Source organism: Scomber scombrus, chromosome 16 (assembly GCF_963691925.1).
Source record: "Scomber scombrus chromosome 16, fScoSco1.1, whole genome shotgun sequence".
Lineage (NCBI taxonomy): Eukaryota > Metazoa > Chordata > Actinopteri > Scombriformes > Scombridae > Scomber > Scomber scombrus.
The window spans coordinates 1,322,238-1,338,963 of record NC_084985.1 but is presented as its reverse complement, the minus strand read 5'-3'; the positions used below and the strand labels follow the sequence as shown (position 1 = coordinate 1,338,963).

Genomic DNA, 16,726 nt, shown 5'->3' with positions numbered 1-16,726 from the left:
TTTGTTGCGATTGGCTAATTCCTGTCTGTCTGTTTTGCCAGTTAACTGAGCTAATTCATTTGAATGGAGAGATTAATTAATGTTTACTGTGGACAAAATAAATTGTTTTATTGTATTGTATTGTAGTTGTATGATTTGTTGTGTATAAAAAGATTCAACATTAATCAATAGAAGATTAACAAAATGTACATAATTATAATCAGTAATATAATTTCAGACAACTAAGTCATTTACAATAAAAAAGTATAATAAAATCTACTATCTTAATGATATGATTTACTTATTCTCATTATACATGCTCCCTCTTGGACAGATCATTGAGAAGCATGGTGTTTCTTTTCATTGTTATGCTGATGATACACAGTTGTACCTACCTGTGAAACCCACTGAGCCTGGAACTCTGAGTTCTCTTATTGACTGCCTTAATGACCTGAAACATTTGGGTGGCAAACAATTTCCTACAACTGAACTCAGATAAGACAGAGATCATTGTCATCGGGTCCCAGCATGTGAGAGAACAAATCCTGCCATCTGCTGGTGACCTTTCAAAAAACATCAAGACTGTTGCAGAAAATCTTGGTGTGTGGATGGATACCAATTTAAACTTTGAGCAGCACACCACAAAGCTTGTTTAATCGTGTTTCTACCATTTAAGAAACATTCCTGATAAAATTTCACTTTTAATTACACTCAGACTATTTTACAAGCTTTTATCTCATCATGTCTAGATTATTGCAACAGTCTTTTTACCTGCCTGAGCCAATCGACTCCAGACTGTACAGAATTCAGCTGCCAGGCTTTTAACCACAACTAAGAGGCAGGATCATATTACGCTTGTTTTAGCATCTTTACACTGGCTCCCAGTATGTTTTAGGATATATTTTAAGATTTTATTAATTACTTTTAAAGCTCTTCATGGTCTTGCCCCCTAATACATCTCTGACCTTTTAATACCCTATGCACCAGTCTGTACCTTAAGATCTTCAGGCAGATGTGTACTGTCTGTTCCAGAGGCCCGGCTGAACACTAAAGGGGAGAGGGCGTTTGCAGTCAGGGCCCCGATGAGATCAGGTCAGCTGAGTCTGTAATGTCTTTTAAAGCTCTTCTTAAAACATACTTTTATTGGAGAGACTTTCCTGATTTTATTCGAGTATTATCTTCTTTTTTTTAATCTCATGTTTTTATGTTTTTATGTCTGTTTCATGGCAGTTTTAACCTGTACATTCAAGATTTCTGCTGCCTTACAAAGCACTTTTTAACACTGTTTTGAAAAGTGCTCTATAAATAAAGATCATTATTATTGTTATTATTATTAAAGCTATATCCAGGTCAAATATCTGCTTTTAAAGTCAAATGAATGTATTTGGAAGATGAAGCTGTAAAAGGGGATTTCAGAACATACAGGGTGGTTCAGGCAACATTCACAGTGGAATAAAATGATTGAACTCTTCTCCATCTCCTCACAAATGGTTGATATGGGGGCGTCCCCAGGAAATGACAGAACCAGTTTACCCAGTTTAGCTTTGAGAGGGTGGAGGAGGAGCAGCTGAATAGACTGAAACACTGACAACAATATACTTCTTCATTAATGCTGAATGAATGATATTCACAGCAAATCTTTGAAACTGTGACTATAGAGAGCAGTGACCAGAGTCAATATGCTGGAACAAAGAAATATTTAAATATCAATGAAATACATCCTGAATTGATCTGACTTGTCTGATACTCCTAGGCTGCGTTCAGACTGCAGGCAAATCTGATTCAAATCTGATTTTTAGGCCTGACTGTCCACACTGTTTTTAGCAAGTGTCCAAATCGGATTTGGCTCTGTTCAGACTGGGCCACAATATTGACCAATCTGACCAGTTGCTGTGGCAATGTCGTCGGAGTGGAGGCAGTACAGCAAAACACTATTAAAATGTTGGAAAGCAAATGTGTACGTTCAATTTGTTTATGATGCTTATGCGTGTGTTGTGTACATAATCTCTTACATGTCGAAGGCAGAAAGGGAGATGGGATTGTTGCTCGCTAATGCCCAAAGAGAAGCATCAAAGGATGGGAGTGTTAGTGCTAAAGAGGCATTGAGAAGTCTAGACAGAATGATGTTTTGTGTTTTTTGCTGATTATTTATTAAACTTGAGGTTTGCAGCAGTGAAAATGATCAAATTCATCAAAGAAACAACAGTTTATTTCTCCTGAAAACTTTAAATACTTTTCTTCACCGTTGAACACTTGAAAGTATTTTTCAATTATAAGGTGGATTTTTCCTTCTTCTTGTTTCAGCATCTGGGGGGCAACAGAGGAACACTGCACACCTTCCTGCTGCTGCAAACTGACAGAAAAAACACAAGAACCACTGCAACTGAAACAAAACTAGCTGAACAAGTCTGAATACACAGAGCAGAACCAGAACAAATGATCCAACAAAGACTTAAATACTGACTGAAATAATGGGGGAATGGGGAACAGGTGACTAGACACAGGTGCAGGATGGGAGTGATTGGCTGGGAAAGACACTGGGAGCAGAGCAGGGCTGACCAACATGATGCAGGGCAGGTGTGCAGGGAAAGTGTGGAGGGAAAGTGTGGAGGGAAAAGCTGAACAGAGTCAGACACACATACAACTCAAAGACTAAAGAATAAGAATAAAACAGCATGAAGAAAGAGAACAGACCAACTAATAAAAGGCAACCAAAGTAATAATTCAGTCTTTCGAAAAAGAAAATAAGCCTTCTCCCTCACAGGTCCAGTCTTCACAAATAAAGTCTGAAGGCATCTGATAGACAATAGTTACTAAGGAACATAAAGACAGCCTCTTAAGAGCAGGAGGGTCAAACAGGGAGTCCAAATCAGCCCACTGGATAACTTTGCCATCCATGAAAATTGCAGAGGAATAATTCCAATTTTTCAATAAAACACTGTACAGGTTTATTTTCGCTCAACTTTAACAGTCAAGGTTTCTGATCTGCCTGTGAACGTCCAACATCAGATAACTGACTTGTGATTCATATAAAACACTTGAATGACTTTCTGAAACTGGCAGCTGCTCAGGATTTGACTCCTAATATTGATGCACTTGTGAAGGCTGAGAGGAGCAAGTTAAACTGTGAGGAGCCTACTTCATGTAAAATGGTGCTTCAGAGGTTTTTCCACCCTGAACAGAAAACAATGAATACTTACTGTGGTCATATTTAAACCTTTCATACATTAAACATTGTGCAAAATAATCTGTAAGAGACACATATTGCTGGATTTTCACTATGGGCAATCTGGTTATGTTTTGTTTGTTCATTTTTGTTTGTTTCTGGGTTTTTTGTCGGGCTTCACATAAATACAACTCATGGCTCACTCAGGTCAGTCTTTTTAAATTTACTTCAATGCAACTAAATAGTTTCCTTCAGTTTCTTTCAGGTCATCAGAACAAAGTTGTGTTTGATCCACTGTGAGACCAAAAATATTGTGATTATTATCAACAATCGATTCATAATTATTACTACAGTGTGTGTGTGTGTGTGTGTGTATGTGTGTGTGTGTGTGTGTGTGTGTGTGTGTGTGTGTGTGTGTGTGTGTGTGTGTGTGTGTGTGTGTGTGTGTGTGTGTGTGTGTGTGTGTGTGTGTGTGTGTGTGTGTGTGTGTGTGTGTGTGTGTGTGTGTTCAGTGAACTGTATCAGTCTCTGCAGTAGCTTCCAGCTGCAGCAGTCAGTTAAGTTTCTGTTCAGTCTGACTGAGGGAGGTTTTTGTACGACGCTTTTTCACTGTGTGAACACAAACTGACTGTTGATATCATGACGACTCTGACAGTAATAAACTGCTGCATCTTCAGCCTGAACTCCACTGATGGTCAGAGTGAAGTCAGACTTTCTTCCACTGCCTGAAAAACGATCTGGAATCCCTGATTCTAACTCGTCAGCACGGTAAATGAGAAGTTTAGGAGTTTCTCCATCTCTCTGTTGGTACCAGGCTAAGAAGTGGTAGACGTTCGCAATATTATAAACATCCTGACTGGTCTTACAGCTGATGGTTGCAGATCGTCCCGATGAGGACGATCAAAGTCATGTTTTTGATGAGGAGGATTTCTGTGGCTTCTGTTGTCATGAAGGACAGCTGTCAGTCATCCAGTGTTCAACTCTCAGGACTATAAACTCTCCCAGAGCACTGGAGCATGGTGCTGCTGATGCAAAGTGGCTCTCTATGGAAATGCTCTGACTGACTCCAACAGGGACTTGGATTACTCTGATGATGCTGTTTAATCAATGGATCAATCAACTTATCAGAGTATTGATTCATAATGTATCAGTGATCATTTTATGTACATTTGCTTTGATGACTGCAGACACATTTTCTTTCAGTACATCTTCTGTCTGTTAATTTAATATTAAATTTTACTTTCAAACAAATTTAACAATATATATATAAAAATGTGATAAACTGTTAAACATTGTGGCACTTTTTAATTGGATATCATATAAAATAAATAGTTATTTTTTTAAGTAGGAACTGTTTTTATAGAGTTTGTTTGTGACAAAGTCAGAGAGCCGTGTCTCTCTACAGTGAGAGGTTTTTGTACGACGGCTCAATGAGTTTGTATCACTGTGGTACACGTTCGGTGGAGGAACCAGACTGGAAGTTAACTGTAAGTACATTTAACTTATAAATAATCTCAGATTCATCATTTATTATTTTTTCAGTCAATAAATTCAGGCTTTACTTCAATATTTTGGATTGTAGTTTTATAAATGTAATATTTCTGCAGTGATCACTACAGGCTTCACTGTGATACAGATAAAAATACATCAGATGAAAAAACTCTTTAGTTACACAGGAATTATAATTTAGACAGTTTCTACATTCTTATTATTTATATTGTTCTTTAAAAGTACAGCTGCTTATTGAAGATAATAATAACTTGACTCATCATTGTGTCCTTATTATCTGGAAACATTTCATGTGTTTTACTCAGTCTTCCTCTCAGATTCATGAATTTAATGATAATTATTATTCTCACTATAGACAATGAATACCATAATATCTCTTGAGGTCATTTAAACACATGCTTATTTAGACGGATTCATTTTCCAGCACTTAAAATATGTGTCAGTAGTGCAGTCTGTCTGTGTTGATGGTTCAGTATTGATAAATGTGTAAATGAGGAGAAAAAAACTCATTTAAAACTCACACATGCTCAAGTAAAAGTGTTTAATTCTTTCTGTAATACATAACCTTAAATGGTTTAACACTGATGTTTAAGTGTGTTACTGAAACTAAAGTAGGAGTTTTCAGTTTGAAACTTTTTATCTTTAGTACTGAAACCTGTCTGTTGTCATGGTTCATCAGTGATGCCTGTCTGTTGCCATGGTTACTGAGCTCAGAGAGGGAAGTGAAACACCGAAGAGCAGTCCAATCTGAGAAAGAGCAACAGAACCAGCAGCCTCCTCTGCTGTAACCAACAGGGTGGAGTTTATTTTCTCTTTGTATGAACTTTCTTCATGTTGTCTCTCTGTCTCCTCCTCCAGTGGGTCGAGTCGCCCCCACCCTGACGGTGCTGCCCCCCTCCAGCCAGGAGCTGAAGCATGGGAAGGCCACGCTCACGTGTCTGGCCAACAAGGGCTTCCCCTCAGACTGGAGTCTGGCCTGGAAGGTGGACGGCAGCAGCAGCAGCAGCAGCAGCAGCAGCTGGGAGCAGAGCAGGAGCCCCGGGGTGCTGCAGCAGGACGGCCACTACAGCTGGAGCAGCACCCTGAGGCTCACTGCAGACCAGTGGAGGAAGGTGGGCTCTGTGACCTGTGAGGCCACCCAGGGCTCCCAGGCGCCACTCTCAGAGACACTGAGGAGAGACCAGTGTTCCCAGTCCTGACCTGACTCACTGGGACTCTGCTACTGGTTTTACTCTGCTACTGCTCTCACTCTGATGTCTGCAACTCTGTTTTTTTCTCCCTCTGTCTCTTAAATGTTGCAGTAATGATGTTTCTTGCTTTTTGATTTTAATGTTTCAAGAAAATAAAGACGTGTTCATCAAATCAATGATATTTGCAGTTTTATTATTATTATAATGATCATATTAAACTCTCTTAATGATAGCAGTGTTTCCATTAAATGTACATAAACTGATCTCTCCTCAATATAAATGGACCTACCAGGCAGTCGGGTAACACATGGTGTCCTTCACATCTGTCTGCTGGTTGTCTATATACCAGTATGCTGAAAATTATCATGTACACAACACACGCATAAGTATCAATAAAACATTGGACGTCCTCATTTGCATTACCTTTTACAAACGGGTCTTGTTTCTAAGAACTGTACAAGTGTTTTCATTCTTTTTCAAATTGAAAGTACGGTACACTTTTATAACACCTGCCTCACAATTAAGGATGCTCAAGATTAACAACAATGAGTTATAGTGCAATATGAAAAACTACTGCCAGGCAGCAGATGTGCTCTTTCAGCAGCAGGTATAGGTTACACAAAATGCAATTTCTATATTAAGAACAATAAAAACTAAATTAAACTTCTTCAAATGGGTCTTTCATAACTGCTTCCATGCTGCTGTAAACAGACACGAGTCTCACTGTTATTATTACTGACCAGCGTCTGTTATCGTCTTTGAACGAGTGGAACTGTTAGTTTCAAGACTTTGCTCACCACTCTTGGAGCTATTCACTTGAGATTAATCTGAATACGAGGCGGCAGGGGGAGCACTGGCAGACGCCTCCTCGTTCACACCATGTTCGCTGTCTCAGGTATGTAATAAAGTTAGTAGGGCTGCCTGTTCACTTTACAGCAGTGCGGCACATTTTGCAAATTGCATTTGATTAGTTAAATTGTCCGTCTCTCTTGTAAAACCAGTAGTGTTTCTAAACTTTAGATTTATAGTTGGCTGGTGTGTGTGTGTTTGTTCTGCCTCCACCATCCTGCTCAGCATCTGCTCGGTAACGTAAGGTATGCGTATGTGTATCGATACGAATCGGTTAATCTTCCCATCCCTAATGTACAGAAAGCTGAGGTGTGGTGGGCCTGGTTGTAAAACCTGACAGAGAGCAGGAGAAGTGTAATAAGATAAGGTTTTTGTACGACGTTGTATCACTGTGTGAACGGTGTGGTGTAACCCTGCTGACACTAGTAAACTCCTGAATCTTTAGCCTGAACTCCACTGATGGTCAGAGTGAAGTCAGTGTTTGATCCACTTCCAGTAAAACTATCTGAAACTCCAGACTGACGGTATGTAGCTCTATGAATCAGGAGTTTCGGAACTTCTCCAGATTTCTGAAGGTACCAGTGGAGCCAGCTAGTACCTGAACTACCTCTAACATCTGAACTGGCTTTACATCTGATGTTGACAGTCTGTCCTGGAGCAACAGAGTGAGATCCAGGAGACTGAGTCAGGATGATTTGTCCTGATGAACCTGGAAAACATGAAAAAGAGGAGAAGGCTTATTGAGACAAATCCAGCTTGGAGAAAGATGATCAACATGAAAACAGAAGAGTATCATTTCTTTAACATGGAGAATAGATGGAAGAAGGTAAATGCTGCTTGTTTCAGTGTTTCTCCATCACAGCAGAACATCATTGTGGTGAACCTGGTTGCATCCTGAAGCCAAGTTTTCAGCAGAGAGTCTCACCCTGAACAAGGAGCCCCAGGGTGCCCAGCAGTAGAGTCAGTGACATCATCATTGTGCTGGCGGCGTGTCAGTGGCTCTGAAAGGTCTGGACAGCCACTGATCAACACTGGCCTCTTAACGGCTGGGAGCAGAGAGGCAGGACAGATATGCAAACACACAGAGTCAGTCAACTGTAGCTGTCCTCAACATATCATGCTATTTCCTCCTCACTGCTGGGACAACTCAACATTTACATCATCCTCATGTAGATTAACTTAAAGAGTCATTTTTCTATATTATCTGGCAGCTAATATCTCAGGTCAATTAAGTTTGGGTAAATCAGTACAGCAAGACATTATTAAAATGTTGGAAGGCAAATGTGTACGTTCAATTTGTTCATGATGCTTATGCGTGTGTAGTTTACATAATTTCTTAAATGTTGAAGGCAGAAATGGAGATGGGATTGTTGCTCGCTAATGCCCAAAGAGAAGCATCAAAGGACGGGAGTTTTAGTGCTAAAGAGTCATTGATAAGTCATTGCCTCATTAGTTTGTGTGTGTGTTCAGTGAACTGTATCAGTCTCTGCAGTAGCTTCCAGCTGCAGCAGTCAGTTCAGTTTCTGTTCAGTCTGACTGAGGGAGGTTTTTGTACGACGCTTTTTCACTGTGTGAACACCCACTGATTGTTGATGTTATGTGCACTCTGACAGTAATAAACTGCTGCATCTTCAGCCTGAACTCCACTGATGGTCAGAGTGAAGTCAGAGTTTGATCTACTGCCTGAAAAACGGCCTGGAATCCCTGATGCTCGACTGGTAGCCTCGTAAATGAGAAGTTTAGGAGTTTCTCCATCTCTCTGTTGGTACCAGGCTAAAAGGTACTTGCCAGCCCAAGTATAAAGTACAGGACTAGGGCTACAGTTGATGGTTGCAGATCCTCCCAGTTCAGATCTCACTGCTGCAGGCTGAGTCACTGTGACTTGGCCTCTGGACTCTGAGGATACAGAGACAAAAACATAAAGCAGCATCATGGTTTTGTGGGCTTCATTTCAGAGGGACGGATGTTCATAGAGGAGAGGAGTTTGATTCTCTGGACTTTACCTGTGAAGCAGCAGCAGAGGAGAGTCCAGATGAGGACGGAGATCAAAGTCATGTTTTTGATGAGGAGGATTTCTGTGGCTTCTGTTGTCATGAAGGACAGCTGTCAGTCATCCAGTGTTCAACTCTCAGGACTATAAACTCTCCCAGAGCACTGGAGCATGGTGCTGCTGATGCAAAGTGGCTCTCTATGGAAATGCTCTGACTGACTCCAACAGGGACTTGGATTACTCAGATGATGCTGTTTAATCAATGGATCAATCAACTTATCAGAGTATTGATTCATAATGTGTCAGTGATTATTTTATGTAGATTTGCTTTGACGACTGCAGACAAATTTTCATTCAGTACATCTTCTGTCTGATTTAATTTAATATTTAAAGGATCAATTTTACTTTTAGACAAATTTAACAATATATATGTAAACATGTGATTAACTGCTTAAATTGTGGCACTTTTTAATTGGATATCATATAAAATTTATAGTTTTATTTAAAGCAGGAACTGGTTTTATAGAGTTTGTTTGTGTCAAAGTCAGAGAGCCGTGTCTCTCTACAGTGAGAGGTTTTTGTACGACGGCTCAATGAGTTTGTATCACTGTGGTACACGTTCGGTGGAGGAACCAGACTGGAAGTTAACTGTAAGTACATTTAACTTCTAAATAATTTCAGATTCATCATTTATTATGTTTTCAGTCAATAAATTCAGGCTTTACTTCAATATTTTGGATTGTAGTTTTATAAATGTAATATTTCTGCAGTGATCACTACAGGCTTCACTGTGATACAGATAAAAATACATCAGATGAAAAAACTCTTTAGTTACACAGAAATTATAATTTAGACAGTTTCTACATTCTTATTATTTATATTGTTGTTTAAACGTACAGCTGCTTATTGAAGACAATAACTTGACTCATACTTGTGTCCTTATTATCTGGAAACATTTCATGTGTTTTACTCAGTCTTCCTTTCAGATTCATGAATTTAATGATAATTATTATTCTCACTATAGACAATGAATACCATAATATCTCTTGAGGTCATTTAAACACATGCTTATTTAGAAGAATTCATTTTCCAGCACTTAAAATATGTGTCAGTAGTGCAGTCTGTCTGTGTTGATGGTTCAGTATTGATAAATGTGTAAATGAGGAGAAAAAACTCATTTAAAACTCACACATGCTCAAGTAAAAGTGTTTAATTCTTTCTGTAATACATAACATTAAATGGTTTAACACTGATGTTTAAGTGTGTTCCTGAAACTAAAGTAGGAGTTTTCAGTTTGAAACTTTTTATCTTTAGTACTGAAACCTGTCTGTTGCCATGGTTCATCAGTGATGCCTGTCTGTTGCCATGGTTACTGAACTCAGAGAGGGAAGTGAAACACCGAAGACCAGTTTCATCCAATCTGAGAAAGAGCAACAGAACCAGCAGCCTCCTCTGCTGCAACCAACAGGGTGGAGTTTATTTTGTCTTTGTATGAACTTTCTTCATGTTGTCTCTCTGTCTCCTCCTCCAGTGGGTCGAGTCGCCCCCACCCTGACGGTGCTGCCCCCCTCCAGCCAGGAGCTGCAGCAGGGGAAGGCCACGCTCACGTGTCTGGCCAACAAGGGCTTCCCCTCAGACTGGAGTCTGGCCTGGAAGGTGGACGGCAGCAGCAGCAGCAGCAGCAGCTGGGAGCAGAGCAGGAGCCCCGGGGTGCTGCAGCAGGACGGCCACTACAGCTGGAGCAGCACCCTGAGGCTCACTGCAGACCAGTGGAGGAAGGTGGGCTCTGTGACCTGTGAGGCCACCCAGGGCTCCCAGACTCCACTCTCAGAGACACTGAGGAGAGACCAGTGTTCCCAGTCCTGACCTGACTCACTGGGACTCTGCTACTGGTTTTACTCTGCTACTGCTCTCACTCTGATCTCTGCAACTCTGTCTTTAACTCTCTCTGTCTCTTTAAATGTTGCAGTAATGATATTTCTTGCTTTTTGAATTCAATGTATCAAGAAAATAAAGACGTGTTCATCAAATCAATGATATTTGCAGCTTTATTATTATTATAATGATCAAATTAATCTCTCTTAATGATAGCAGTGTTTCCATTAAATGTACAAAAACTGATCTCTCCTCAATATAAATGGACATACCAGGCAGTCAGGTAACACATGGTGTCCTTCATATCTGTCTGCTGTTTGTCTGTATACCAGTATGCTGAAAATTAAACAATAAAACACATCTGTCAGAGTTGAGCGTGTTTCAGTTCATATTACAGATTTCTAAAGTGACATGAGGGTGATCTGCTTCTTCTAAATATTCAAATTCTAAATCAGCTTTAACATGTTTTTTTATTTAATTTGTTGTTTTGACATTCTGAGAAAAGTAAAACCTTCTGAATATATCTGAACTTGTTAAACTGTTGTAGCTTTAGAAATTAAAAGCATAATATCATCAGCATACAATCACATAAAATGAATGTGATCTTTGGTTGTGACCTGTGAAATATTGACACATCAGCATACTGTTTTTAGAGGGGGCTCAAATGTTTAACACACATTCAATTTCACCTTTTTTCGAAGTCACCTAGCTCTCTCATACCTGCACGTAGAAATGTGATTCAAACTTTAAAACGGAGGAAAACTTCTGCTCTCTCCACAAACACCAAACTGTTTTTACATAACTTGTAAACTTTTCAAACTATAAGCAGTCAAACAAGGAGTGGAAATCACTTTTTCTTAAAAGTTAGAGTGGAAGCGTCAGTTAGCTTGAGTGTGAGAAGCAGTAAAAAATAACCTTAATTTTTATTTTTAACTAGAGCTCACGGCCAAACCGTAAAAAGGACACAAGTAATTTTTTGTCAAAATGTAGACCTAGGTGTTGGGATTCATAAAATGTGATGTTGACAGGCGGGGTCTGCACAAAATTTAAACGGGGGGAGCGAGACCGACAGCAATACCTGTCTCGCTCCCCATTGACCCTAATGTAATCGTCTTTTTATTTTTCAAAATAATCTCATTCTGTCTTCGCACTGAGCTTACGTGCTCATTTTAAAGAATATCTAAATAAAATAAACACTGTCAGAATCTGCCGGTTTCTGTGTCTCTCACTGTGTTTTCGGTTTTTGGACAGGAGTTACGTTTTTCTCACAGTTTGCAATTGTTCGGGACCTTGTCAGAAGCCAAATTCTGGGGTATTTGAGAATTTTTTCCAAGCAGATTCTCACATCGCCGTAGCAACCGTAGGGCCTTAGCTGCCCATAGCAACCTGTTGCTGGGCAGAAACTTAGCTACTTTGTTGCGATTGGTTAATTCCTGTCTGTCTGTTTTGCCAGTTAACTGAGCTAATTAATTTGAATGGAGTGATTAATTCATGTTTACTGTGGACAAAATAAATAGTTTTATTGTATTGTAGTTGTATGATTTGTGGTGTATAAAAAGATTCAACATTTATCAATAGAAGATGAACATAATGTACATAATTATAATGAGTAATATAATTTCATATACAAGTAAATAATTTAAAATAAAAAAGTATAGTAAAATCTACTCTCTTAATAATAAGATTTACTTATTCTCATTATACATGCTCCCTCTTGGACAGATCATTGAGAAGCATGGTGTTTCTTTTCATTGTTTTGCTGATGATACACCGTTGTACCTACCTGTGAAACCCACTGAACCTGGATCTCTGAGTTATCTTATTGACTGCTTTAATGACCTGAAACATTTGGATGGCAAACAATTTCCTCCAACTCATGTGTTTGGTCTTCTATGTTTATCGGCGGAACCAAACTGGGATTTTTCCACAGCTCTAAAAGGTGTGTGTTGTGTGTTGAGTCATTTTTTCTATACTATCTGATAGCCAATATCTCAGGTCTATGAAGTTTGGGTAAATCAGTACAGCAAAACATTATTAAAATGTTGGAATGCAAATGTTTACGTTCAATTTGTTTATGATGCTTATGCGTGTGTTGTGTACATAATTTCTTACATGTCGAAGGCAGAAAGGGAGATGGGATTGTTGCTCTCTAATGCCCAAAGAGAAGCATCAAAGGACGGGAGTGTTAGTGCTAAAGAGGCATTGAGAAGTCTAGACAGAGTTTATCTACATAACAGAGATCTGTGTGCTCATGTTTCACTTTTTTCACTTTTAAGCTAAATCCATTTTCAGTCTCTCCCTAACTATTTCAAACAGAAGGAAATGTTAACTGCATTTACAATACAAATGCAATCATGTGTTAGTCAGGATTTATCAAAGTGGTATCTGATTAATAATTATCAATTTAACTTCTGTGAGCTCTGTCAGTTGGGCTGTAAGTATTTAAAGTCATGATCAAAATGTTTTGTGTTTTTTTTGCTGATTATTTATTAAACTTGAGGTTTGCAGCAGTGAAAATGATCAAATCCATCAAAGAAACAACAGTTTATTATTCTTGAAAACTTTAAATATTTTTCTTCACTATTGAACACTTGAAAGTATTTTTCAATTTTAAGGTGGATTTTTCCTTCTTCTTGTTTCAGCATCTGGAGGCAACAGAGGCACACTGCACACCTTCCTGCTGCTGCAAACTGACAGAAAAAACACAAGAATCACTGAAACTGTTTTACACTTTATTTCTTCACAGCAGAATTTCAACACCTCAAAATATCACAACATGAAAATGATGACAAACAAAAAACATTGTTACAGTAATACATACAATAAAACAGACCAGCAAAACTGTCACATCATTAAATAAAATATAGTATAACATATAGGAAATATTCACATGCATAGTTTAAAATTGGAAAATTATTTTTTAAACAATAACAGCTTTCAACATAAAGTTACATTCCAGTGGTTTGACTTTGTAAAGTTGTAAATGACCTGAGATTGATAGTGTCTTATAATGCATGTTCAATGTTATACTCCAAACCCAAGCCGATGCTCGCCCACTCTGACCTGGAAATAATTATTCATGCTTTAATTTTTTTCCCGTTTAGATTACTGCAACTATCTCCTTTCCAGGTTACCTCAAAAATGTCTCTATCGCCTCCAATTAGTTCAGAACGCAGAAACTCGGCTTCTTACTGGTTTTAACAAACGACATCACATCACCCCAATCCTCGCTTCTCTTCACTGGCTCCCTGTTCATTTTAGAATTGATTTTAAGATTTTACTGATAACTTTTAAAGCACGTCTGGGTGTAGCTCCAAGCTACATAACGGACATGTTGACTCCGTATGAGCCGGCCCGCAGCCTTAGATCCTCGGGTGGGGCCTTTCAGGTTGTTCCAAAGTCAAGGCTGAAATCTAGAGGGGACCGTGCTTTTGCCATCAGGGCCCCTCAGCTTTGGAACAACCTGGCCGAGGAAATGAGGCTGACACATTCAGTATCTTCTTTTAAATCATTACTCAAAACTCATTTCTACAGACTAGCTTTTATTTGATGTCATCTGCTTGTTTGTTCGTTTAGCTTATTGCTACTGTCTTTTATTTAATCTTTTTTTACTTGATCTTATTTATTTTATATATTTCTGTATTCTCATTATCTCCAACTGTATTCCATTGTCCTTTACTCTCATCTTGTCAATGCCAGTCTAGTAGAGTTAAATTATATTTATATAGGTTGTTTGCTACACTGACTGTAAAATGGTCTGTAATCCGTAATGCTCAAATGATAAGATAGTTAATGAGTAGTTTAAGAGTTTCACCATCTTTGTGTTCATAACAGGCTAAATAGTGATTTACTCCAAACATAAACTCTCTGACTGGTCCTACAGCTGATGGAGACAGATCCTCCCAGAGCAGATGCCACTGCTGCAGGCTGAATGAATGTGTTAAAGTCAATCTTTCTCTGAAACTAAGGAATCTTTGAGCAGGTGGACCCATTGCAGAGACCAAAGGCAAAAGCAGGACTAAAGTAAAAGGTCTTTTTTCTTGGAATTGCAGGTAAGAAACAAAACTAGCTGAACAAGACTGAATACATAGAGCAGAACCAGAACAAATGATCCAACAAAGACTTAAATACTGACTGAAATAATGGAGGAATGGGGAACAGGTGACTAGACACAGGTGCAGGCTGGGAGTGATTGGCTGGGAAAGACACTGGGAGCAGAGCAGGGCTGATGAACATGATGCAGGGCAGGTGTGAAGGGAAAGTGTGGAGGGAAAAGCTGAACAGAGTCGGACACACATACAACACAAAGACTAAAGAATAAGAATAAAACAGCATGAAGAAAGAGAACAGACCAACTAATAAAAGGCAACCAAAGTCATAATTCAGTCTTTTGACAAAAGAAAATAAGCCTTCTCCCTCACAGGTCCAGTCTTCACAAATAAAGTCTGAAGGCATCTGGTGGACAATAGTTACTAAGGAACATAAAGACAGACTCTTAAGAGCAGGAGGGTCAAACAGGGAGTCCAAATCAGCCCACTGGATAACTTTGCAAACCATGAAAATTGCAGAGGAATAATTTCAATTTTTCAATAAAACACAACTGTACAGGTTTATTTTCACTCAACTTTCACAGTCAAGGTCTCTGATCTGCCTGTGAACGTCCAACATCAGATAACTGACTTGTGATTCATATAAAACAAACACTTGAATGACTTTCTGAAACTACCAGCTGCTCAGGATTTGACTCCTAATATTGATGCACTTGTGAAGGCTGAGAGGAGCAAGTTAAACTGTGAGGAGCCTACTTCATGTAAAATGCTGCTTCAGAGGTTTTTCCTCCCTGAACAGAAAACAATGAATACATACTGTGGTCATATTTAAACCTTTCATACATTAAACATTGTTCAAAATGTTGTCAATCAGCAGCGTCTGTGCAAAATAATCTCTAAGAGACTGAGACACATATATGGCTGGATTTTCCATATGGGCAAGCTGGTTGTGTTTTGTTTTGTTTGTTTCTGGGTTTTTTGTCGGGTTCCACATAAATACAACTCATGGCTCACTCAGGTCAGTCTTTTTAAATTTACTTCAATGCAACTAAACAGTTTCCTTCAGTTTCTTTCAGGTCATCAGAAGAAAGTTGTGTTTAATCCACTTTGAGACCAAAATATTGTGATTATTATCAACAATCGATTCATAATTATTACTACAGTGTGTGTGTGTGTGTGTGTGTGTGTGTGTGTGTGTGTGTGTGTGTGTGTGTGTGTGTGTGTGTGTGTGTGTGTGTGTGTGTGTGTGTGTGTGTGTGTGTGTGTGTGTGTGTGTGTGTGTGTGTGTGTTCAGTGAACTGTATCAGTCTCTGCAGTAGCTTCCAGCTGCAGCAGTCAGTTCAGTTTCGGTTCAGTCTGACTGAGGGAGGTTTTTGTACAACGCTTTTTCACTGTGTGATCACCCACTGACTGTTGATCCAATGAAAACTCTGACAGTAATAAACTGCTGCATCTTCAGCCTGAACTCCACTGATGGTCAGAGTGAAGTCAACTCCATTCCCTGCTCCACTTCCAGTGAATTTGGAGGAGATTCCTGAAAATCTGTCTGATGTTCTGTAGATCAGAAGTTTAGGAGCTTCTCCAGTTTTCTGTTGGTACCAGGCCAGATAGTATTGTGAACCAGTGTGATGATGAACTTGTCTATTAACTTTACAGTCAATAGAGGCAGTTTGACCGAGCTGCATTGATTTGGCTGCTGGCTGTGTCACAACAACATTTTGTCCAACAGACCCTGAAGAGAGAGAAGAAACACTGGACATGAGATGGTGAGGTGAAACTCAGCTACACTCCAAATGACAGAAAAATGATTTTCCTCACCCTGAATGAAGCAGAGGAGAGTCCAGATGAGGACGGAGATCAAAGTCATGTTTTTGATGAGGAGGATTTCTGTGGCTTCTGTTGTCATGAAGGACAGCTGTCAGTCATCCAGTGTTCAACTCTCAGGACTATAAACTCTCCCAGAGCACTGGAGCATGGTGCTGCTGATGCAAAGTGGCTCTCTATGGAAATGCTCTGACTGATTAACAGAATCATCACATTTTCAAGTGTTATTTTTTCAGTTGGCGGGTCTGACGCTCTGCTGCTGTATGATGATTGGAGGAAATGTTTGGAGGGCTAA

General features: G+C 39.2%; 1 pseudogene and 3 gene segments (V, D, J or C); 1 reads left to right on the top strand and 3 right to left on the bottom strand.

Annotated features, from left to right (window-relative positions):
- Nucleotides 1–7,079: 7,079 nt before the first annotated feature.
- Nucleotides 7,080–7,670, bottom strand: LOC133996767 (immunoglobulin kappa variable 2-29-like; annotated as a pseudogene).
- A 587-nt stretch (nt 7,671–8,257) lies between these two features.
- On the bottom strand, nt 8,258–8,785 carry LOC133996766 (Ig kappa chain V region 3381-like). The segment is given in 2 exon segments: nt 8,258–8,589; nt 8,697–8,785. Coding segments are annotated over 2 exon segments (384 nt in total).
- A 514-nt stretch (nt 8,786–9,299) lies between these two features.
- On the top strand, nt 9,300–10,549 carry LOC133996280 (Ig kappa-b4 chain C region-like; the record flags this gene model as incomplete). The annotated part of the segment is given in 2 exon segments: nt 9,300–9,333; nt 10,215–10,549. Coding segments are annotated over 2 exon segments (369 nt in total), but the record flags the coding sequence as incomplete, so codon positions are not given.
- Nucleotides 10,550–15,995: 5,446 nt separating this feature from the next.
- LOC133996765 (immunoglobulin kappa variable 4-1-like) lies at nt 15,996–16,491 on the bottom strand. The segment is given in 2 exon segments: nt 15,996–16,339; nt 16,426–16,491. Coding segments are annotated over 2 exon segments (393 nt in total).
- Nucleotides 16,492–16,726: the final 235 nt, after the last annotated feature.